Source organism: Toxorhynchites rutilus, chromosome 2, assembly GCF_029784135.1.
Source record: "Toxorhynchites rutilus septentrionalis strain SRP chromosome 2, ASM2978413v1, whole genome shotgun sequence".
NCBI lineage: Eukaryota > Metazoa > Arthropoda > Insecta > Diptera > Culicidae > Toxorhynchites > Toxorhynchites rutilus.
This window is the reverse complement of record NC_073745.1, coordinates 246,406,222-246,431,874: the sequence shown is the minus strand read 5'-3', so window position 1 is coordinate 246,431,874 and position 25,653 is coordinate 246,406,222. Positions and strand designations below refer to the sequence as shown.

General features: G+C 36.3%; 1 protein-coding gene across 4 annotated transcripts in view; it reads right to left on the bottom strand.

Moving 5' to 3' along the window:
- LOC129765220 (tyrosine-protein kinase Abl) overlaps positions 1-25,653 on the bottom strand; it is a 118,899-nt gene that overhangs the window by 79,923 nt on the left and 13,323 nt on the right. For 3 of the 4 annotated variants that reach the window (XM_055765284.1, XM_055765286.1, XM_055765285.1), the window contains one exon: positions 8,000-8,068. The exons of the other annotated variant lie outside the window; for it this stretch is intronic. In XM_055765284.1, coding sequence (XP_055621259.1) covers positions 8,000-8,068 — 69 coding nt within the window. The remainder of the gene's footprint in view (positions 1-7,999; positions 8,069-25,653) is intronic. 4 annotated transcript variants of the gene reach the window in all.

Genomic DNA, 25,653 nt, shown 5'->3' with positions numbered 1-25,653 from the left:
CTTCTTTTGTATTCAGAAGAAGAAGAAAGAATCATGCATGAAAAACGATGAAAAAAATTTTTTTTTGACTTGATTATATACAGGATTCGATTATATATAGTGAAAGTATATCCGAAACCGGAAATAATAGAGTCCGTCCTTTACCAGCCTTTCCCGAAATACAACACAGAACATAAATGATATACACACTTTCCACGACGGACCGTTGTAGTGGTTTTCAGATTTTCGTGAAAACTGGTAGTTTTGTTCCTTATCGCAAAATATTAAATCCACATTTTTCCTTTTTTCATTGGGGTACACATTTCCATTTTAGGGTTACCCGTGAAGCAATTTTTTACCATTTTTACAAAACTGACTATTTTCAAAAATTCACAACTTTTGAACTATTCGACATATTCAGATGATCGACATATCAAATTTAAGTCAATGAACTAGTCACACTCTTGTTTTCGTAATTATTACGCAATTAGTCTCGGGATCAAGGACACAACATTTTTTCTTGAAAGCTGAGAAAAGTCGTGAATAAAAAAAGCCTTTCTGATCTTTAGATATGTTATGTAACTTCAGCTTTCAAGAAATTTTTTTTTAAAAAAATATAGTTCCTTTGGTCTTGAGATCGAGTAAACTAAAATAACACATACAATCAATAATTACGATAGCAAAACCCACTTTTGCAAGTGTAGTATTTTTACAAAAAAGACATTGGCTTCAATTCAATATATCGATCATCTGAATCGAGCCAGTTGTTCAAAAGTTATAAATTTTTGAACAAAGTCATTTTTGGAAAAAAAAATCATTAAGGGTGATAATCCTTTGGAGCACGGTGGTATTAAAAATGTCCCACTTTTTGATGCGTAATAACGCTTGGTGGGACATTTTTTGACCCACCTAGAAATATTAGAATAGCTGCGTCTCATAATTTTTTATCTGAACCCTCTTATTCAAAGAAGTTGGCAACACCATTAGCAACTGTCAGAAATCTATTCGATTGCGTTGACAAGGTTTATCATATGACAACACAGGATTTTTTTTTAAATTTTGAATGATATAAAATTTCTGTGCAACATGGGTATTTTTATTTTTTTAAATTCTGTGCCTCAAAGGGTTAAATGGAAATGGACATCCTCATGAAAAAATACGGATATGATATTTTGCGATAACAAGCTAAACTAACAGTTTACACGAAAATCCTAGAACTACTTTATCGGTTAGGCATGGAATGGCTGTATAACTATACGGACAGTTGAAAACCTAAGAAAAGCTTAATAAACGGTTGGTCTCAACATAACAGTTTCTATAGGAAAGCCTTATTCAGGTTCTCATTTAGACATAAGGTGATAAATTCAATATAACATCCTTCACAATTTAAACATAACAAAAGTCTCTATCCTAAATCTAACCGTTTCAGCAGTGTATTTAATGTATTATTCTTACTGTAAAAATCCCTTTAAATTATAACAACTTCGTGAAAGAGCATATTTTCAATCAGATGAGAAATTTTATTTTTACATTTTAAAGAGGAGAAGACAAAAAAGAGGAATGAAAAATCAGGAAAAAGGAAAGTAATAGGAAAAGAAAAGATGAAAACAAAAGGATAAGAATAAAAGAGAAAAGAAGAATCAAATAATGAGACTCACATGATGTAGGAAGGACCAATTGTTAGAATCTCTATAATTCGTATATTATTTAGACATTCACAACGCTTAATACTAAAAAATATATAAAAGTGAAATCCAAGCAACCGCAGATAACGCAACAAACCACTAAAAATAAAGTGTAAACACGAAATATGAAAACAATATTTGAAATAATACGAAAAAAATCATTCAACTTTTGAATTATTTACAAACAGGCAGAAACCTCGCCGACAAATTTCCGGAAGGTCTATGGAATTACAATAATTTTCAAGGTTTGTATTATAGGGCTTATTGCACTTTCCTTGTTTTTGGGACAAGCATAAAAATTGGTTTATTCGCTCAATTCGCGTTTGCGATTAATCAAGGAATAAAGAGAATAACGCTTGCATAGATTATATTGCTTATAACTCCCACGAAATTAGATGCCATCAAACGAACTAATTTTAAAAAGATGCGCTCGAAGAATGTGATAATAATTAATTTTTTTATTTGCTTATAACTCCCACGAAATTAGATGCCATCAAACGAACTAATTTTAAAAAGATGCGCTCGAAGAATGAGATAATAATTTATTTTTTACAGTTAGTTAAATAAAACACATTTCGTTTGTCGATTTTTTTAGGGATTTGTGTTCGGGACACGATTGTTTTGTTGACGTAGGACTACGAAACTATTTTATTCGATTCGTTCGCTTATTACTTCGAATATGACTTTAGAATGCATCGACTTTTTGTGTATGTATTATAGTATAGTAACAAATATTGATGGTCCTAAAAAGGGCCGATAATTTGCATGGATTTGTAGAATCAGCTGTCAATCATGTTAATAATACGAAAATATGAAAATAATGAACATTGGAGTGCCAATTAAAAAGGTCATCTCGAATTTTTGAACAGGACTTCCCGCAATATGTTGATTTCCACGGAAAAATTTCATGTACAAAATTTCAGCTCCATCGGACTTTATTTACTACTAGCAAACTTCGTCCTGCCCAAAATTTATTTTTTGTTATCAATACCTTCAAACATTCACGTTTTCTTACTATGAACAAGTTCATGGGTCTAATCGAATATGGGTTCCACTAGCGTTTCATATCCCTCCTATCCGATCGATAAACTTTTACTTAGTCGCGGCAATACATACACACACTCTTTACAGATGCACGGGCCGAAGGTTGTGCAGTCCACTGATCATTCAACAAGAGCCAAAGGTTGTACCGCTTATGACAACTGTACACGAGCTGATGATTGCGCCGGCTAGTGACCATTCTATCCTGGATTCCTCGAGGCGAGAAAGAAGCACCACGCTAGATATGGGGTACAGACTAGGGGGGCGTTGCTGATTAATGGTCGGCTGCATCCCAATAGGAAGTATCCCGTGTCGGGCACACGTACAGAGCATCGAAGACTGCAACATACCAATTATGAGAACACTTGTAATATTAACCTCGAGCCAACCGCGAGTAATCGGTTACATATTACTAACATAGTTGTAAGACAAAAATTGTCAAAATATTGGACTCCCGGCCCCGTCAGGCTAACGCCACATGTGCCTTAATAAAATATATATTTTGGAAAAAAAAATGGGTCTAATCGCAGAACTGTTCATTGATTGATCTTTCAATCTACCCCGTTTAATTCACCCTTTTACTATAAAATTCTTAGTATTTCTAACAAAACTCATCATTATGATATCAGATTATTTTCAGATACAATTCTCGTTCAAGATTTTTTATCACTTGCAAATAATATGTTTCTCCATTACATGGAATAAATGTTTTATACAGAAAATATGATAGCCTAAATCGGACGATTCCTTCCTCGAGTTCTGCTCTTATCAACACATCCGGCGATCCTTTTTTTTTGGTATAGATAGAAGAAGATATAGGAGTGCGTTTCATCACATTAAAAATCCATTTCCAGTTTCGAACAAAGATCAATTTCGCTAGCGCAAACATCAAATGGACTAACAGCACGTGTCACTATGTAATTGTAGAGCATATGAGAATTTAATTTTCCGAATTTTCCCTTTTTCCTTTAGGGCTTTCCTAAAATTTTCAATTGTCATGTTTGGCTGGAATATTTTTGGTTGAAATAAGTGTAATATTTTTATGGGACCCCCTCTCCATTCCTGAGAAGGGAGGGGTGTCACACCATCATATATATCATTTTTATATATATAGATTGTCGCAAAGACATCAAAATCTGAGTTTTTTGGAAACCTTAATAACACCCAAGTCACCCAAGGAGTACATGAAATTGAAGCATACTGTTTCACTGAGGAAAACGTGCCTCTGGATACCTAAACTCGATTATCAATAGCGAAAGCTTCTTTGGAAACTACTTGTTCAGTACTTGGTGGCAAGATACAAAAAGCACACTGCGTAAGGAATGAAACACATATGCGTTCAGTACAATTATTTTAAACAATGAATTAATCTCGGATGAATATTAGCCAACCGCATATCGCGAGACCATGATTGTACATAAAACATAAATCAAACTCCGACATCGACATATCAAAAATAAAGATTTACTTCGACACACAAACTTACAAATACACACCCGCGCACCCAAACCATTAGAATATCAAACAACAGTGGCTATGAGACTAAAAAGACCGACTCGCTGGTTGGACCAAGGCTAGAATTGAAATCCACGTGAAAGTGGAGTCAAAGACTTCCACACGCCAATGCAAGCCCATTACTGTATAGTTTCCTTTGTAAGTAAAGTGAAAATGCATTTTGAAGCTATCAGGCCGAGTGGTTAGCGTCATACCTAACATGCCGGGGGTTAGATCGGATTAGATTCCCATTCTTGTTGGAAAAATTTTTCGTCGAAGAATTTTTCCCGATTTGCACGCGTATTCTAGAGCTTGCCACTCAGAATGCATTCAAGGCGTGTTATTTTTTTTTAATTTTCTTTATTATAGTGACTTTCAACACATTTCGGCTGGTTCGTCACCTTTACTTCCATTTTTGGAAGAATGTCGGGAGTGTGAATTGATCTCGTGATCTCTGCGTGAGAGGTATGGATGTTACCACTACGCCAGATCGCCTCCATTCAAGGCGTGTTATTTGGCATAGAAATCTCAACTAAGTACAAATGAGAATGAATCAAGTAATACTACGTTGAGACGGCGAAGTTCCTCTAGGAACGTTAGTGCTATCAAGAAGAAGAACTTTACATATTCCTTCAGCTCGAAAGTACCTTAAACTGAAGAATTGCCGCAACGGGGGAATATTTTTAAGCCGCTTCTCTGTCCGTTCACTCCATAGATAGAATGATATCTGATGGTAGCTACGGTTGTTTTCTCAATAGTATGGATATATTCTAAATTGTGCTTTGGTGGTACTTTACTTGCTGTTTTTAGACGGCAGAACTTGGGGAACAAAAATTGAACCAATCTGAATGAGGAATTCAACGCGTTCGAAAAATGTTTGACATTTTCCAACTACTCTATGATTTATTCAAAATATAACTTTCTTTACTGTGATGCGATGTGATGCGTGAAAATATGGGCAATCAATTGATACAAACATATTTGCGATAAATTTAGTTTAGATTTCCATTTGACCCCCCATATATTCATGTAAGACGTAGTCCTACATCAAAACAGATTGTGGCACTGAATTCTAAATGTTGGATACTTTTTTTTGCGAACAAAAATTGCACTGCACTGTGAAAACTTTTATTCACAACACAATTTCGAGCTTCCGAAGCGATTCGCTCAGACTTCGCGGCGGGCAAAACCTGTGTAACTGATGCCTGCTCGCTGGCTGAAGTGTCGACTCGACGCATTCTGAAGTGAGAAACTGTGCAATTTTTCGTCAACACAGTATCAAAATGTAAATTGATGGTTGGCCGGAGCCCATAGGAATAATGATAGACACAGTTTGGAACAAACAGAACGTGGAATTTTCGTCTAGATAATGCTGAATATTTGTCAATTATGCAATAATTCGTTTAAATAAATCTAATTATTTATACTGTGACAAACACACATAAATATTTCCAATCGATTGACAAATTGAAAGATAGTAGATATCATTGGAATCTTTATCATTTCGTTAGATATCCAATTTTAAGATTTTCATTTTAAACTTTATATTTTCCTAATGAGCATCACACGTCAATAAAAATTATATTGCAAAAAATTACATTATTTTTATAGTGTTTTTATTTACAGAGATATTAGGGAATAAATAGCAAAACACGAAAAGTATTATTCCACTCGGGCGCTTGTGCCATGGAGTTCGTACAATAATAGAAGAAACCTACTCAAACTGGTAGAGTAAGACAGTTGCAACAACAACTAGAGATCACGAACGATCTTTTTGCAAGCATACGATCGTGTTATTTTACGTAATTGCGTCTCTTCCTTACCAAATTATAATAATTAATTGTGAATATCTTCCCATGGCGCTAGTTGTGCGGAACATACGTTTCGCTACGTTGTAATAAGTGCCGATGTTGCCGTTTTATACCGACCATACCGACCGAAGTTTTCTTATGCCCACGTATTAACGTTCGCGGATTGTTGGTTTTCTTGTATTTTACCACTTTAGGCTCAATATTACCCTAATGGCTAACATCGTAGCTGCCAAAAACGTTTTCCTTGCCCAAGTGGTACCTGTTGACATTCCACTGCTAAATTTAGTAGCAAAAATGTTGATGGCAACAGATCAACAGGAAACAAAATCGATTCATAATGAACAATATGTTGTTTGTAATGATGATAATCGAAACATACGACTGATACGAACGCCACCATCCTATTGGGGATAAAAACCATATTGACTAGTACCAATTTACGTAATTGTTACCAAACGCCATAAAAAATCCTTATTATAATTCTGAGATTTGATTGATGTTCGCAGCATGTCGTTAAAGCACTTCCATGACCCCAAAATCCTTAGTGGCTTACTTATGCGTTGTTTATATAAACAGCTACGTCACTCGAAGTCAGGTTGCGCTTATGTTTCATCCGTATTCTATTCAAGTAACCATGCCTCGGCCTTCCTAATTAATTTGAACAATCACCAGACGCAGCGCAGCGTGGATGTGTGCGTGCTGTCGTCTTATGTTTCCCCGTTCTTAGTCGTCGCTATAATCATCACCCGACTTCACCAAGTGGGGGTTCACAGTACAGTGCTAATATCTCTTAAATTCATTAAAACAACTTTCTCACACGAGAACATAATAATCGTGGAACGCGGCATTGTGTAGGTAAGCGCCATTCTCGACAATTACTATTGTATGGCCATCTTAATTAGATGTTCGAGGCGTCGAGTGGCCTTCAAGCGAAGTCATGTGAGATTGTGGTGCGATACAACAATTTAGAGCCAACGTATCTATCTTGACACCGCCCGACTGAGAGTGGGAGCAGCTGGAACGCTTTGAGTATGGATAACAACTGACGTAGGTGTAGTGATTTTCGATAAACTGCACCGGGGCTGGAAAAATGTGTCGTTTTGGAGGACAGAGTTTAACTGGTCGATCATTGCTGCTGCCGGAGTTTCATGCAATGAAACTGCTTTGCTACTTTGCACATCGTGCTCGATAGGGATCAATTGGTCAGGTGGAGGATTATATGTTGAAGAATGCTTTAAATCTTGTAGATTAAACTGTGTTGCTCGGCTATCATTATCTTTATATTGAACAGAACATGACGTTTACAACGTAGCAATTTTTACATCATTTTCATTGGTACTTGATTAAGCTTCCTGTGCCGAAGAGCACAAATAAAAACAATTTTTTGGTGACAAGTGCAGCGATACATTTCTAACCTCGGTTTGGTTTTATTTTTGTTAGACAGTATGCTGTGGGACTCAGTGGAGTAAAGTTTGGGGTTTTGGTAACACTAATGGAAGGCATTTAATTACCAAAACTTTGTAGATGACCACATTTCGATCTAACAAGAAGAATTTAAGCTATGATTTATTGAGGAAAATTTACTTACTTTGATAAGGATAAGTGACAAACCCGATTAAAATTATTAGGCATAATAAAATTGAAAATTGCCATTTCGCTTAGCCACATAGGGAAATATTTTTAAAAAATCGTTCGAATAAGTCATGTTTTTATGAGGTTTCGTTGCCTTAATTATACTTTGAGTGACAAGTTCAACGAGACGCATGCATCATTGTGGGAAGGAAAAATTTCCATCTACGAAGATATTTCACGGTCCGACCGAACCAGCATTGTAATCTAAGCTCCCACCAAAATATTTGTAAATAGTACTGAACTACTGCGCACTCGGTCACGGAAGCCACAACTACCAAGGGAATTTAACAGACTGCTAAATAGCTTACAAACAAATACAGATGATTTTAACAAATTCAAATTCATGCTCTACGTTACCTTTCCCGTCAGCTGAAGCACGAACTACCGATCTTAGACCATCGACAGATAGCTGAAATTGTCGTTTATCTATAATGTATCAGAAAGAACTCGATTAGTGATACGTTCACTACACAAATTTGCAAACATTTTGAGCAAGAAAAAAATTACAAAGATAGGTCCGATTTTCACATAGAGATACGGCTTTATTCCCGTTTCCACTTCACGGTGAAAACGAAATGAACAGTACGCCATTGAACTACGTTTTACGAGTTAGTGAAGCGTCAAAGATAATAATGGGTTTTCAGGCCGAAAGAACACCTTCCAAATAGAAATTATGAATGACAATTAACTTCTCCGTATCAAATTAGTGTTAAATGTGAATGGAAAACTTTGTTTTCGTCATGTGGTAAAATAATCTTTTACAAAAATTTTCTCTGTAGATAATTTTATATTATAATGATAAGTTTTAGTGGAAAACTAATTTCGTATCCAGATTTCGACACCGTACCGTTGTCATCGCGGATACATTTCATTTCGTTTGCACCGTGAAGTGGGAACGGGAATAAAGCCGATAATATCCATTAACTGTTCTACGGGCATTTCATTAATAGGCAAATGGGATATATCTTCCGAATCAATAATAAATCAATGCAGTAAGCATAGACTGGACTAAATCATTATGCGTTCATTATTTCTATCTATAGACAACATACTCTCCAACCTTTTTTTTTATCAATCAGATTCGCGTACTACATAATAACATCATGATTTAGCTGATTCATTTAGAAGGAGGATCGAATTGAAATTGTGAATCCGGATGAAATAAATCAGAGTTTTGGATAAAATCACTCATCCTTAGAGAAGGTGACAAACAACTTATCACCTCATCACCTTCCGCACAATAATGAATTGTTGTTAGATTTACAAAAAATTAACGTGCGGAATGCTTTATTTTCTATCCCGATGAACGGAATTTTGTCAAAAAATTAACACAACGGGGATTCTCGAACGTTAAAAATGAGACAACAGAATAAAAGGCAACCTAATGCCGAAGAATAGAAATCTAGTTTATCTCCGAATCTCCGAATAGGTCTAGCTCATTTCATACATGTACCTACTATTAAAATAATGATTTAAACAAATTTGGCCAAGAAAACACGCATTAATCTATCCCTTCTAGCGTGAAATGTGCGAGTGACCACAAAACATTCTAAAATTTTGACCGCAAAGTGATGTTTCCTGCGAAACGAACGAATTATTGATTTCTCGGTCTCGCAGACCTATGCGCGAATATAGGAGTGTTAAGAAACATTAAACTGATTTTTGGAAAAAAAATAATGAAGAAAAATATTTATATAAAAATATGAAAATATATTTAAAATTAATTTTTCTCGAAAACGTGTTTATAAAATTCTTGAAAAAAATATATGAATATCCTTTACAATTTACAACAACTCCATACTCGTACTTCGGAAGATGGGCACCTTTACAGGCAAAAAGATTTTCTGATAACAACTATTTTTCATGTTTTTTTTAATTACTATTAATGTTTAACTTGTGAAATTTGTCAAACATTTCAAACGCGAGTATTTGTTGCACAAAAATGTTACAAGGAAAACATCATTTTTTCAGAATTCTCCATACAAAAATACCTTCTATTCCAGAAAATATAAAAGATAGAAAATTGACGTCTCCGACGAAAGTTCATACTTTAATAAGATCTAAAACTTTGTCGAATACACTATATCACTATCGTGACTTCAAACTGAATTAGGATCAGTTGTAATTTTTTCAAAGAAAACATGAAAAAGTTGTTGTTACAGAAATTTTTTCAGTGTGAAAGTTCCCATCTTCCAATGTATGGACGACTTGTTGTAAATTGTAAGGACTATTTATGAGTTTTTTGAGAAAATGAATTTTATTTTTTTCAGCGATTTTTTTTTAATTTGGTATTTTTTTATGAACGATTTCCTACATTTCATTTTCTGACCAAAATTTTGTAGATATCATAATTTTTGAGTTATAATTTTTTGTAAAAAACCAAAACAATTTTTTGGGCCCTTTTCAAAAAATAGTCTAATTCTTTATATTCCAATCATGCAAAGTTGCTTAAAATACCCATATGCTTACACCTACAACGTTTCACTGATATCTAAGATGGTGCTGCCAACGGCCAGTCGTGTTGGCATGGAATTCGTCAAAACTGTTATGATTTCAAGCGATTTTTTTCTCGCAACCTTCCGCTCCTATTTGAGCTACATCCATTCTTTTTTCGTCGTTCCATAGCTTGAACAAAAGGAACAAAAGGAGGCACGCAAAAAATGTGTCCACACAGAATAATAATCCGTTTCTGCATTGTGTGCGTGTGCCGTGTGTTCAGTATCCTTCCTAAATATCGATTGACGAACCATCTGAGCCTTTTTCTTTGCCGTTTTTCGGAGGGGTAACAACGAATTTTCCATCCTCCAGCGCTGCCAAAACAAAGATGATTGCCACGCCGCTGTTACCCTGCACCGACTAACTATGATGTTGTGTCGTTCAGCCGAACTCTCGTCGTTATGTTGACTCAGTGTGCTTGTGTAGGCGCGTCAGCTGAGAATCCTCCTCGTCCTCGCCTCCTCTTCCCACGAAGCGGAAAAACACGACAGTGCGAGGTAGGTCAATGTTGCCAACAGACAGATATGAAGCGTGCGTACCGTGTTTCGGGAAGTTCGTTCACATCGCCACCGAATTGATTTCTACACATTAATTTGGTTGTTTAAATTAGAAACGAAGGCACATGTCAATATTACTCGGTGAACTGTAAGGGTGCCTCATTAAATTGATTGACAAGGGTCTTGCGGAATGTGTGTAAAATGTGCTAGAAAAGAAATGATCATATTTCAATAAGCTCGTGTCACATCAATGCATGAAGCAAACATGTTTCGAACATCGGATAAAATTAGTTTATCGTGCATGTGCTTCACTCTAAGATTTATTTTTAACATCGTGTGTCGCTCAGGAGAACATGCAAGCGTCGTAGAATCTTTAGATAACGCCTCGGTTGTAATGGTTGTACTAAAATATATTAACGATTGATAAATACCCATGGGTGTGTGAATGCTGTATCTCTGCTCCAAGAAAGGTGAACCAATCATCATGCTACGATTCACACATTCATGAAACGCGATATCAGCTACTGCAGCGAGAATCCCAATCGCTTGACGACCCAGACCGCGAATGTGTGGTGGGACGTGACGGTATTTTCAATTCTTATTTAATTCTCGCTTAATTGAAACAGAGCCGATGGCTGTATTTGTTGACTCTCGCTTGTTATTCAGTATTAGGGGTTCTATAACTTCCAGATCCGTGGGCGATAATTATAATTCCGCTCTTCATGGAATCAAGAGTCAGCTTCTCACACCCACTCGGGCATTGACGCTCCATTTGTTTTCGACATCTTCCACTGGAACGTCGTATAAAATCTTAGTGTGTCCCCAAAACATTTCTCCCCATAAAATTAACTTAGCTCTCTGAATTGCACTTTCCAGCAACCCACATCGACTTCACTGTCTGATTCCCACAACTTTATCAGCTAACCAGCTCACCAGGGATGATTACCTGTTTCGTTTACTTTGGTGCAGCTCTCTAAACGATGGTTCTCATTATGCTCAGCCTTGTCTGTGTCTGGTTTGTTTTGACAGCTCGCAACTGCTATCTGAATCACCGACAACTTTCTTTCAACTATGTAGAAGACGAAACGTGATTATTTAGCTGCAATGATGAGATGCATTGCTCTTTCACAGAAAAAAAGTAAATTAAATTGTTGAATTAGAGTGTTATTGCCAGTTACTCTGAATAAACGTTAGAATTTTCAACAAATCAACAACAAATTGTCAAAACATTCCATATGTGATTTGGTTGTTGATCTTGATGAATCATCTGAAGGTGACGATAACATGCTTTTGAGAATGTTTCTATGTTTCACTTAGAATTCATCTAAAGTATGTATTAATAACACAAGACGCAAAATATATACCCTCTCTTCTCGTAGAAATAACCTTTATCAAGCGTATGATTCATCTAGAGAGGAATGTGATAAATTCATATCACACGTCCGCGTCCATTTCAACTCATCCAATCAGTGTTCTCGAGCGGTGAATTGATTTTAAAGGTGATAAAAAATGTTTGAGAAATTATCGGAGCTTTCTTTTTTTTAAGGATTTCAGGCGTTCATCCCTATGAAAAATCGATTTATCTTCGGTTTTTTTTACAATTTGAGTGTCAGCAGGAAGCTTAAATATTTGGATTTTTATCAACAATAAAGCTATTAAATGATGTTTAGAATGAAACATTTAGACTGTCGGAAGTCTAAACGCTAGTATATCTATATGATAGCTAGTATATCTACTAGCTTACTACAAATGATATTATTATTAAACTGTCACTGGATTAACCCATTAACGACCAAACTGTATAAATTATTTTTTTAACGAACACCATTGGTGTAATTTTGATTATTGGCGTTACAGAAACCCAAATTTTTTTCCGTCCTTCCGTTTTCCGGAAAATGACAAAAACCGAAAAATCGTCAAACAAAAACATTGGCCAAAACCTACATTTATGATCCTGTAGTAGGTTCAATCCAATGGTTTTTTTTCTACATCACAATGTGTGTTCTTTTATCAAAGTAATACTGTAGGAAAGTTTACATATTTTTGCATTTTATAGGTTTTTTTTTTATTAGGTTATTTGAGGTTATGTACTTTTCGCACTTAGTTGCTTTGATCCGAATTTATTGTCCAATAAAGTTATACGAAATTGAATGAAATTGATGGTAAGTGATAGCTAATAAACTGAGCTATCATTTTATGCCAAAACCTTACCATATGGTAGCTTTCCAAAGCCATGAAAAATTATCAAATTTGATTTTTGAATTTTTCGAACGCTTGGCCTGAAATGGGTTAAGCACATCGCTATTCAACGAAAGAATGGACTTTCAACTAATATCTATAGCAAACACGGAAGCCTAACATATGATAAAAAAATGGAAAAAACTCCTCGAAAATCGGAGCAAAACTGAACTACTTTTGTCCAACTGGTTTACGAGATATCTCAAGATCTTCACAGGAGATTCTAATGGGTTCCACAGTATACACTTTATCTGCATGGTAATTTTAGAGTTATTTGCAAGTGATTGAAAAATCTTGAACGAGAATTGTATCTGAAAATAATTTGATATTACAATGACGAGTTTTGGTAGAAGTACTAGCAAATTTGTAGTAAAAGGAAATTGTAAGGGTCAATTAGAAGATCAATTAATAAACACTTCTGCGATTGGACCCATGGATGTTCGCTTTGCAAGAAAACGAAAATGTTTGAAGGTATTGATAACAAAAAAAACCTTTTTGGGCCGAACGAAATTTGCCGGGTCAGCTAGTCTCTATATATATATATATATATATATATATATATATATATATATATATATATATATATATATATATATATATATATATATATATATATATATATATATATATATATATATATATATATATATATATATATATATATATATATATATATATATATATATATATATATATATATATATATATATATATATATATATATATATATATATATATATATATATATATATATATATATATATATATATATATATATATATATATATATATATATATATATATATATATATATATATATATATATATATATATATATATATATATATATATATATATATATATATATATATATATATATATATATATATATATATATATATATATATATATATATATATATATATATATATATATATATATATATATATATATATATATATATATATATATATATATATATATATATATATATATATATATATATATATAAATGTTCTGTTCGTTTGTGTACGCGTCAGAAACTCGAAAAGTAAGGAACCGTTTCAGCTCAAAGTTAACACAAACACAATATACAATATACAATCCACTTCAAGGAGTGTTGTTACGGCATAAAAAATTGGAAAATTGGAAGAAAAATGATTTTATATATGACCAGAATGCGTTTCTGAAATTGAGCTTCTAATGAAAATCGACTATTCAGTAATGAATATGTGTTCTATGTGGTGGAAACATCTTTTTTCCACGTGTTTGACAAAATCATGAACTGAGATTGTGTTTCGAAGTGATTTAAAATTTATCGATTTCCTTCATCTATCTCTATATATACATAAATTTTCTGTTCGTTTGTGTGTACGTTAAAAACTCGAAAAGTACGGATCTGATTGAGCTCATACTATGATACAGTATACAAAACAACGAAACACATCTAGGATTGTTGTTACAACATAAAAAAATGAAAAATGTAACTCAACCATGCCACCACAATGTGCCACAGCAAAGCGTGGCAGGGTACAGCTAGTATTATATAAAAATTCAGAAATCCAATGAAAAAGGATAGATCGAAAAAACGTTCCTCTAATTTGGCTCAAACCTTCTGGATAATAAGTTATCGAAAAAAAAAGACCTGTATTTTTGTATGTGACATTGATAGTACACCGTCCTGAATTAGGGTGCAGAATATTCGCATTTTTGAAAATATCTTACTTCTAAACCATATTATCGATTTCTAATCTCTTACCAGCAAATGGAAGGAATTTGTGAAATATTGACTTAAGAAGACTGCCATAAATGTCCGTTTACAAATAATATTATATTTTCATCGAAATTATTGCTTGCATAACCGGATGATAAGCGCCACACATATCGTAATTGGAGCTTCGGGTTCAATCCTCGTTCTGGCCGGAGGATTTGTTGTTCAAAGCAGCGCAAAAAAAAATTGCGCAATTTCGAGAGAATCGTGTAAAAACTCACGGATAAAAGTGGCATAAAACAAGAATTCAATGTATATATGTATATTTATTCATATTTTATTTTCTATAAAGCGGTGGAGAGCGCACTGAATGTGCTACTCGATTGGTACAATAGCAAAGTAACGAAAAAACAATTTGGAAATTTTGTAATTAACTCTCAGCCTTAGCTGGAAAAGTAAACATCAAATAACCATAGAGCTGTAAATTAAAGTGATTGTAAACCAAAATCCAAGTATAATAATAAATAATACAATAATGTTTTAATTATTATAACCAAAATCAAAAATAAGAAGCGTGATGTTCCAGACAATTTCGTAGTCCTACGTTAAGAATGCGATCGTTGACGTAGGACTACGAAATTATTGCAGGCGAGAGCAAACATTGTAGGAATTTAAACATAAATATTCAGTAGCATGAACAAAAAATGGATGAAAGAATCCTTGCACGAAGTGAGAAGCGGGAATGATCCGCAAAGCAAAAAGTTAATACGAGCAAGTTGTCAAATTAACATGTACTGTTAATTGCTCGCTGTCTAGAGCGACACTTGAACACTGAAATTATTGAATATCCAAGTAGTTTTTAAGTGTATCTTAGCTAAATTACTAAATTAAAATCTTCCGAATGGAGTGATTATCATACCACTTGGTTAAGCCGACAAAAAATATAAACACTCAAAACCTTGCACCTCAAACGTAACGCTCTCGTTTGCAGAATTTTATACTTACATCCCAATACATTATTTAAAGTTGTAGTTCTACGTCCAAATTTTCTTGAACAGTGTTATTTTTTAAAATATGGTATGTATGAAAAATGCATTGCCTAGGCTTGTAATATTACATCTGATACCATCTCATATGTGACATTTTCGAGAGCATTCGTTCCATCTGACAAATTTGCGATAAGCAGACCTACACGGTCAATGATTTCGACAATATCATGAAATGTGTCAAAATATTGCCGCAAATGCGTAAATCGTACTGACAGACGGTATTTATGGAAAAAATCATGATCCACATTTACTAAATTTCTTCTTCTTCTTCTTCTTCTTCTTCAATGGCACTAACGTTCCTAGAGGAACTTCGCCGTCTCAACGTAGTATTACTTGCGTCATTTTTTATTAGTACTTAGTTGAGATTTCTATGCCAAATAACACGCCTTGAATGCATTCTGAGTGGCAACCTCTAGAATACGCGTGATCACAGTGCAAGTCGGAGGAAATTTCTTTGACGAAAAATTCCTCCGACCAGAACGGGAATCGAACCCGAACACCCGGCATGTTAGTTATGACGCTAACCACTCGGCCACGGGAGCACTAAATTTCGCGCACTTTACAAATCATGCAGACATACTAACATCAATAATGCTATTGATACATGGAAATGCATAATTATTTCTATCAATACTCCATCAGATTTAAGGGGATAATCTAATATTTCATTATTGACTCTGATGGATATTACTGGCAATCATTTTATCGTCTGCTTCTGCTCCGCTATGATACTCGTATCGTCCCTTTATGGTCCCGACCAGGGCCCAAAATTCTCGAAGGTGGAAAATGAAGACCGACTCTACTCTCAGTAGCTTCGCTTCGACTAGGAGTACTTCGGCAGTCGACGACAGTGTGCTCCGTCGGAGTGCTACAACTGAACTGAACATATCGCGCTGGTGTGATCGATGTGCATGTCACCCAGATGTCGTCTATAGATGACGCTCGTTAATGGACGTTAATGGACGGTTTATTGTCTATCCACCGTGACCTCAAACCAACTAACTTACACAGATATTAGGTATACTATAAAGGTCCTCGCGTTAGTATTAGTAAATAGCGTGCAGTTTGAGAACAACATTGCACGCTATTCTATACGTGTCAGTAACTTTCGTCAACGGGACAAAACAATCTAGCTTACCTGTAGTATACACTGGAGTAGCTTTTTACGCGGGGATACGTGCCGCGTAAATTCCAAAATCCGCGCAAAAAAAATCGCGTAAATTACAAAATCTGCGTAAAAATAAACCATGTAATTTTCAAAATCCGTGAAAAAATCTAACAAGCAGTGAATTATTAGTTCAAAATGCAACCCATATTCTAACAATTGATTACTTGAATTTTATTGCATGCTACAATCATGCTATCTGTATCTTCTCAGCTACTAATCAGTGATACAATACAAACTTGTTTCGTGAAAAGTCACATCAATTAGCATAGCCGCGTAAAAAAACCTCGTAAATTTCGAAATCCGTGTAAAAACCGCGTAAATTCCGAAATCCGCGTAAAATAAAACCGCGTAAAAATTGATTCCAGTGTATGTCAAACCACGATGAACGATTGAAATATACAGCATAAAAACAAATCTTAGGAAATTTCCGATTCGTTTAGTATGTAAATTGTCAAAATCCGTTCGTGGAAAAAATAGTTATTAACGTTAACTTTATTTCATAAAAACGTGACCTGTTTTCTGATTTGGCACCCTTAATGAAAGTACGTAGTTCTAGTTCAAAAATGGGAACTAACGTTTGCATTAAAAAAAGGACTTTTTCGGATGGTGATAAAAAAACTAAGACAGATAATTGAGTTTGATAAATTTCCCTCGATCTTCCTCTTTAGCAACCTTTAGAGCTTTTTGTCGTTCAGGGTCAGGGTTCAGGGTCGTCGGCCGTCCGGAACCGGGCTTTCTTTCGATGCTCTGATTTGTTGTCCAATAGTGTCAAGATGTTGAAGATGCAGAAACGGGCGTATCCGGCGTCCACAAAGTCATAAAATCATAGAGTAGTACTCCTACGCCCAAATCGTGAGGGATGTTTTACTGCTACACTCCGAGTGGTAGATGCCCTTGAAATGACAGTTCATGCAGGACAACGATACGAAGCACACCGCCAAGACCCTCAAAAGGTGGTTCCAGGATAACAAAGTCGACGTCATGAAGTGGCCAACGCTATCACCGGATCTGAACCCTATAGAGAACCTATGGGAGACCGTGAAAAAATCGGTGTACACGGAAATGTCGAAGAATAGCTTGTTGGAACGCCATCCTGGTCACCACATGCCAGAAGCTGGTGGAATCCATGCCGACGCGGGTGCGTGAAGTGATGCGTAACAAAGGTTACACGGCCAAGTACTAACCCTTGAAGCTTTTAACGGTATGCATTTTCTTGTTTTTATTTTTTTACCATGAATTTTAAAACCGGTCTTAATTTTTGTCGCGTCATTTTAGTTTTTAAGTAAACGCATTTTTTAATGAATGGCTATTGTTTTAACTACAGATGTTATAAATTTCTTCGAACAATGTAAACAAATTGTTATAAATGAATTAAAGCACTGGATTAGATTATTTTTTCTCGAAGTTTTGTCACTTTCTTTTTTTGCTTGAGCAGTGGTCTTAATGTTTTGTTCGACACTGTATGTACAAAAACCATCGCACTTCATATCCTGGCAGGAAATTGACAGTCAATGATCCGCGAAAAAAAAGGCGAAAAGACGCGTTCACAAGAGCTCTAACAACACGTTTTATGACTGTGAACAATGGCTCGTCATTGCTGCACTTTAGCAAAAGTGCTCTCGCGGCATCATTACATCGCCTTTAGGAAACGAATTACACACCGACATCAGTCCGAAGCCACACGATTTCATACTGAAGCATGCCCACCCCTACCATATCAACGTCCAATGACTTCCTGAATCAATAACACTTACTTTCTCTCGAGGATCGCGTTAAACTTTGCGTTCATGCTCATGTCGCCATTCCAGCGCTGCTGATGATGACGTTGTTTCGCGTACGTAAATATGTTCCCCCACACTGCACACGCGGAACATGTGTTCGTGGATCGCCGTACGCGCACGCGAGTGTATGCGTGAGTAAGTGAAATCGTAGAAGTACAGATGTGGTTCGCCTCAAGGCAAATCCTTACCCCCAATTAGGAGCTACGACAGGAGAGGGTAAAAATCCATATCATCGGCTCACCCGACACCCATCCACTCGCCACCGCGCGCCACCTGCTTCTCGATGGTGGCCACATCCCGTGACACTCATCCCAGGATCCTGTAGGAGAGCGAGCGAGCATCACAGCAACAACTTCCGATTCCGATTCTGCGCAACAGAGCAACCGGCGCACTATGTGTTGTACATATGCCCCCTCAACACGCTCGACGAGAGTTTCGATTCCCGCGACGGGTGTAAGTTTTTGTAGTAACATTGGCTTTGTTCCGAAGATCGGGCGCAGTTTGTCTCGCCAGTGCTGGGAAGCGTGTCTGGGTTCTTCGGAAAGGCAACACTTCAAGCTCATAATTGATATGCGGAATCGTCTTCTGATTCTTTGCCTGAGCGACAATTTACGCTAGAGAATTGTGGGACAGCAGAATGTACTGACAAGGGAGGGTTTGGGGGTGGGGAAAACCTACCACACGATGATAGAGAGATGAACGACACAACAGGACATCTTTATTTTTAAATCTTGCAATATGTCTGAAGGGGGCGAATAAAACACGTAGTTGTTGATGAAAGCTACTGCTGCCGCTGTTAACGCATGAATAGTCTGCTGGAGTGTTTTTCACAAACTCTTGACGCCTCGGTGCACAATCCTTCCATAGCGGATTGTGCTGAGTGCGCTAAACAAATCATTGTGAGGATACGTTTTCAATAGGACATTTTTCGACTTAACTGATTTCTGTTGGGAGAGTTTTCATGCAACATTTTATTCATGAGTCGTAGGAGTGAACGCTTGTTAGAATAAACGTGGAGAAAAGTTTTTTCAATTATTATTGATCGAAATTACACCCAAATCATAATAAATTTATCCTATCGATAACACACCCCAGTTTGGTCGCTTGTATTTGTAAGTGATTTACTAAACAGCTGCTGTGATTCAACATAGTTGAATAGAAGCACTGCTTCGAAGTACTACAATTATAATCGAATACTTTTTCAATGATAGGTTTGTGAGTGAGAGAAAAAGCAACACGGTGACAAAATGGGCCTTTCCCAACGAAGCAGAATTTGCTTTAATAATTATAATAATTGCAATAAATCATACCCATCATCGTTCATGTCAGGTACAAGCATTGAAAATCATTTTGTGCGCCACACTTCATATCCTCAATGTATCCCTACTAGCGTTTGTTATTTGTTTATGAATGTGAATTAGTTTTTAGCACTTGTTCGTAACAAATCAAAACATATTTGGAAAAATCGGCTATCATTCGATTACAAACAAATTAGAACGAGGCCCTCCAAAAATTGCTTTCGACTAGAATATACACAGTGTGTCAACTAAGTTGCGGGTCTCTAGCTGTAACTTTGGATCCATAGATGCCATCTATGTTTTGATACATTTATTATTGAGGATTCAATATTAAAAAATGAGAGCTTTATTTAATGAGAATTTAATCAGATTTCATCATCTGTCAAAATTTATTTTGTTTTGATTGCGAGATAACAAAAATATGAGTGTTTACGGTGACGGTGTTGTTTGATGTTGGTATCTTAACATAGAATAAGTAACATTATTCAATTTAACGAGAAACTTGGTAGAAGTTACTGGATAATATTATCCCAGAGTTTCGAGGCCAAAATCCGCGAAATACAACTCGAATATCAGAACCCAAAACAATTGTAGTAGTCGGGTTGAATTTAGTGAAGTCTGAATATTACAATACCCTACACGATAATGCACCGAGTTACAAGCAGGGTTACCATATCTGTATTTATACAGATTTTTCAGACTTTTTGGAACCAGGAATCTGTAGATACAGATTACAGATTGTCTTGGTTTTCATACAGATTTACAGATTTTTCAAAATAGCGATCCAATATTAATTATGGGTTGATCTCTATAATATTTTTCCCAACTGACAAATTTTATTAATACAGCATGTAAATTTGGTTCATATATAGCGTGTAGAACTGCTTTCTCATGTTCAATCTAAGGCGAAAGGGTGCAAAAGTCTGCATCATCGGATTGCTTTACAATAAATAATACTATTTTCTTTTTTCTACTAAAGCACAGTGAATACGAACCTTTACGTGGATACCATCAACATCGTCAAATTTATAATAACTATGCCAATCAATGGTACTAAAGCTAAGGTTATGCTTCAAGATTGAACTTACAAATTTAACCATTTGCGGTCGTATTAAATTTCGACATGTGTGTCGTACTGGTCACAATTATTTTTGCTTGATAAAGTAGTGATGTATAACTTTGTGAGATAATGAAAGATGAATAAGATTCCTTTATTTTTTGTAAACTTCGGATAATTAATTACTAAACAATGTTATAATGTTGATGTCTAAAAAAATATTTGCCATAATTCTTCTTCGTGTGATATATTTTGCAATGTATCACAAAAATAATAAATTGAGTTTTCCATTAATCCTTTCTTCAAGCATGGATGACAGCTTTTGTTTATACAGAGTACCTTTACCTATTATTCATAGTAGCACCGTTTTGGCTCGTGGATAAGTTCACAAGACATTAAAATTCGTTTAGGAAAAGTGTGAGCTGATACTCTGTTCCAAAAATTATAATAAGAGTATACTTTTTTTTTTGCTGTGATGGCTGAAGGCATACAAACAACCGCAAAGGGTTGATACAGATTTCGATACAGATTTTCTGAGGAAAAACACAGATAAAAAGATTTTTTGAGACAAAAAACACAGATTTTATTATGGCAACCCTAGTTACAAGTCGTTGATAGTCCATCAATTTTAGTCTCAAAATCGGGTCTGTGGCCTGAATTATTTCTGATTTTTTTTATTTCTAACCATGTCATTCAAATTGACCATGACAGAAGTACCCAAATATATATGGGCGTCATCGGCAAACTTATGGATGGAGCAAAACTTAAGAGCGAAAACAGTAATGTGCCTTAATTAGAATTCGTCCAAATTTATTCATTTATTCTTTTATTCATTTATTCGTTTGTTCATTCATCCATTTATTCATTTATTCATTTATTCATTTAATAATTCTTTTCATTTCATTCATTTGTTATTCATTGATTCTTTTATATTGAAATCCATTTCTCATTCTCTCAAAAAAATTCATTTTTATTCTGAATACTGTTACCGTTTTACTCTGTTTTTATCCTTTCTAAATTTTATTTACGAAACATTGCATGCGAACACACAAATTTCCATATATTATGAAAGGCACGTACGCAAACATCGTCTATGCAAACACTACGCGGATTTATGTATTGCCCAAGGTTCCTTCAAAAGTAGGAATAGGAATCCCTAGAATACTTCGATAAGAATAGATTGTAGTATAAATGTCACGGTCTTCTTCAAACTTGCATGGATGGGAGAATTACCATCAAGTACACGAATACAGTCACAAAAAGGGATATCCATAATTGGTACGTTGCAGGGAAGTTTGTAGTAGATATTTTTTTTCTCTATTTTAGTGACTTTCAACACATTTCGGCTAGTTGGTAGTAGATATTTTTAAAACTCTCCACGAACCCCCACACCAAAAGTCTACTGGTATTAGAACCTTAGGCGTCGTGCACAAATTACGCAACCCTAAAATTCGGATTTTGGACCCCCTCCCCCCTACGTAACGCCATTTCCTATCTCTAATACACAGTAAGTAACTCAACCTCGACAACCCTTCTCCCCCCCCCTTCTCACGTTACGTAATTTGTGCACGACGCCTTACTGACAGAAACAAATAGGAAAAACGCTGTGCCGAGGAACTATATACGAGAAAACGAGGTGAAATTCCAATGGAACCTACTCTTTTGAATTTGGTCACCTCCACGCTTTCACGTTCCTGAATCGTCACGATAAGATTTATTTCAAAGCGTAAATTGTAATTTGTTCGCAAATGATAGTGCTAAAGAAGCAATTTTGTTAATAGTTTTTTTAGTAGAATCATCCCTATTCTCTATCACATGTAAAAAATAGCACAGCGAATTTTATACACACACAACCATGAAAAGGTAACGTATACCAGCGTACAAAAGGAAAACGAAAAAACATCGAACAGTGAATGGCGAGGATTAGATATATTTTCTTGAGGGAACTTTTCATATGTGGTCCATATCCACCGCATTTATTTCCAATCGGGAAAACTATTTTTTAAAGCTACTGGTGAAGTCCTGTTTATTTTTTTTTTGTGCGGTCCCTATCCCTCGCACAAATACAGGTTTACTGGTATAGTACAATACTCTATTCCTACGTACATTTAAATAGAACTCCGACAGCTTATCACATTTAAGGACCGCAACGAAAATCTGTCCGCAACGAAATCTGCAAGACTTACGCCTGGAACCGCCCATTTGAGACAAACTTGTACGTTTCATTTGTACGGATTCCACGAATGAGATCGTTCCCTTCGGTGGGGATGAGCCGAAGTAGAGGCACATCACTTTCACTAGGCTGACAGTCAAATTGTGACGAAATTGGATGATGGCATTAGGTCCAGCCGAAATGTTAGTATCGAAATCCTCGCCGATTTGAGGGAAAAAACATCCGTTTTCACCCACAGGGAAAAAAAGTTGAGAATATAGGAGGCGAGAGAATGTTATACGCTCACTTCGATTCTCGCGTCCGGCCGCCGGATATTCGACTATCCGTCCTCGAAGCTTGCCGGATATCCGGTATCTGGTATCCGGCCAAACTAATATCGGCTTCACTAAATGCTCGATATCGATCTACTACTGCGATCTTTCGCAAGTCCAGACAGTTGAGTAAACCCAAGCCTAATTCGATCCGACACTCCAGGCCCTTCATAATCGGGTCATATGTTGTTCATTGAAACTCGTAATCAGATCTGGCACAACTCAGAAAAATATATGTTGAACAGAAGATTTTCCGAGTATCCCGATTGAGTTATTCCCAAAGTCTCTAGATGATGTTTTCCTCATTCGAAGACTAATTCTATCTGTCGGTTGAATGATTTGAACGTTATACAAAAGCATGAGAACTAGACGCACGCCATCCTACGAGATTATTCTGAGGTACCCATCTGGTCATAGGAACCTTTTGAAATTTCAAGAAGTTTACGAAAATGGCCAAGTCCTACGACAAGTATTTTTGTAGCCGATGGAAGGACAATTTTTTATTCCGCCGCCGAACATGATAAATATAATCGACGGTGGAGTCTAAATTTCGTCGGCAACCAGGCGATCCGCAAATATTATAGCCTTACATCTTTGCATATCGCATGTTGTAGGCTGCTTAACCGAACGAAAATACGTTCTCTCATGTATTTTCTCGAATACTCTCATATTTCTTCGCACTCTTTTATAAGAATTTGATGAGATTTTGCAATAAAACTTGCAACTAACTAATATATTTTTGGATCGACTCACTAATCACTTTTTGGAATCGGCGGCTAACCGGCTCGACTAAAAAAATCAAGAAAATAGTAAAGTCAATCGATCATATGATTAGTCGGCTAAATTTTTGAGAAACTTAGAATATCTGAGACACCGCGATATTTCCCGCCGTCTGGATGCAGGGCGTCTTAGTAAAGATCCCCAAGAAGGGGGATACGACTGCGTGCGATAATAGGCAAGGCATCATGTTACTGTGTATTGTTCTGAAAGTTCGCCTTCAATGTAAAGATCTTGACGACTTCGAGCTGGCTGATGACGTTGCACTACTAGCACAACGGCGCTCCGATATGCAGAGTAAGCTGAATGACCTTGCCGAACGCTCCTCTGCGACAGGTCTGAAAATCAACGTCAAAAAGACCAAATACTTGGATGTAAACGTGGACAATCGCACCAACTTCACAGTAGCGGGGCAAGCAGTGGAGAACGTAGAAAGCATTCAATATCTATAGCGTCGGATGATGGTACCAAGATCGACATAGGTGCACGGATCAAGAAGGCGACGGCTGCTTTTGCGAGTTTAAGAAATGTGTGGAAATCCAACCAGACTAGTCTCCGCACCAAGGTCAGAATCTTCAACTCGAACGTGAAATCCATGCTGTTGTACGCCAGCAAGACGTGGTGTGATCAGCGGAGAACATCCAGAAGCTGCAGGTCTTCATCAACCGATGCCTGCGGTACATAATTCGTGCCTGGTGGCCTCACAACTGGATCTCGAACGTCGAGTTTAATCGTCGTTGTCACCGGGAGCCGATATTAACTGAGATTCGAGAATGCAAGTGGAAGTGGGTTGACCACACACTACGAAGAAGCGGAAAAGAAATCTGCAAACAAGCGCTAGATTGTAATCCGGCAGGACATCGCAGCAGAGACGGACCCAGGGGCTCGTGGCGACGCAGGCTCAACAAGGAAATTAAGGAAGTCGACGCGAATCTGACCTTGGCCCAGGTCAAGACTAAAGCTAGCAGCTGCTCAGGATGGAGATCTTTTACGTTGGCCCTCTGCACCACTAGGGGTGCGCAGGATTCATAATTAAAGTAAGTTAGTTTATTCGACTGTAATAGTTTTTTCTTTGAATATTTTTTCATTGACCGATGCAATATTTGGTCCGAGATAAGCTGACTTACTTTTTAGTCGCGGCTCATTAGCCACCGATGCAAATTCATTAGCCGACTTAAGCTAATTTTTTTGCTTTGAACGACTAATTTTTGAAACCGTCATTCAAGTTCAAAAACAATTATTTCAGTCGACTACCACCGGTTTGGTGACTAATGGGATGACACGTGGGTTTAATTCAAGTGAAAATAAAAATGTCGTTCCATCGGCTTCAAAAAATAGTTGCCATAAGACTTGACCATTTTCGTAAATTTCTTGAATTTTCAAATGGTTCCTATGACCAGATGAGTCAGTTTCAAGACTACACCACCTCAGAATATTCTCGGAAGGTGCGAGTTG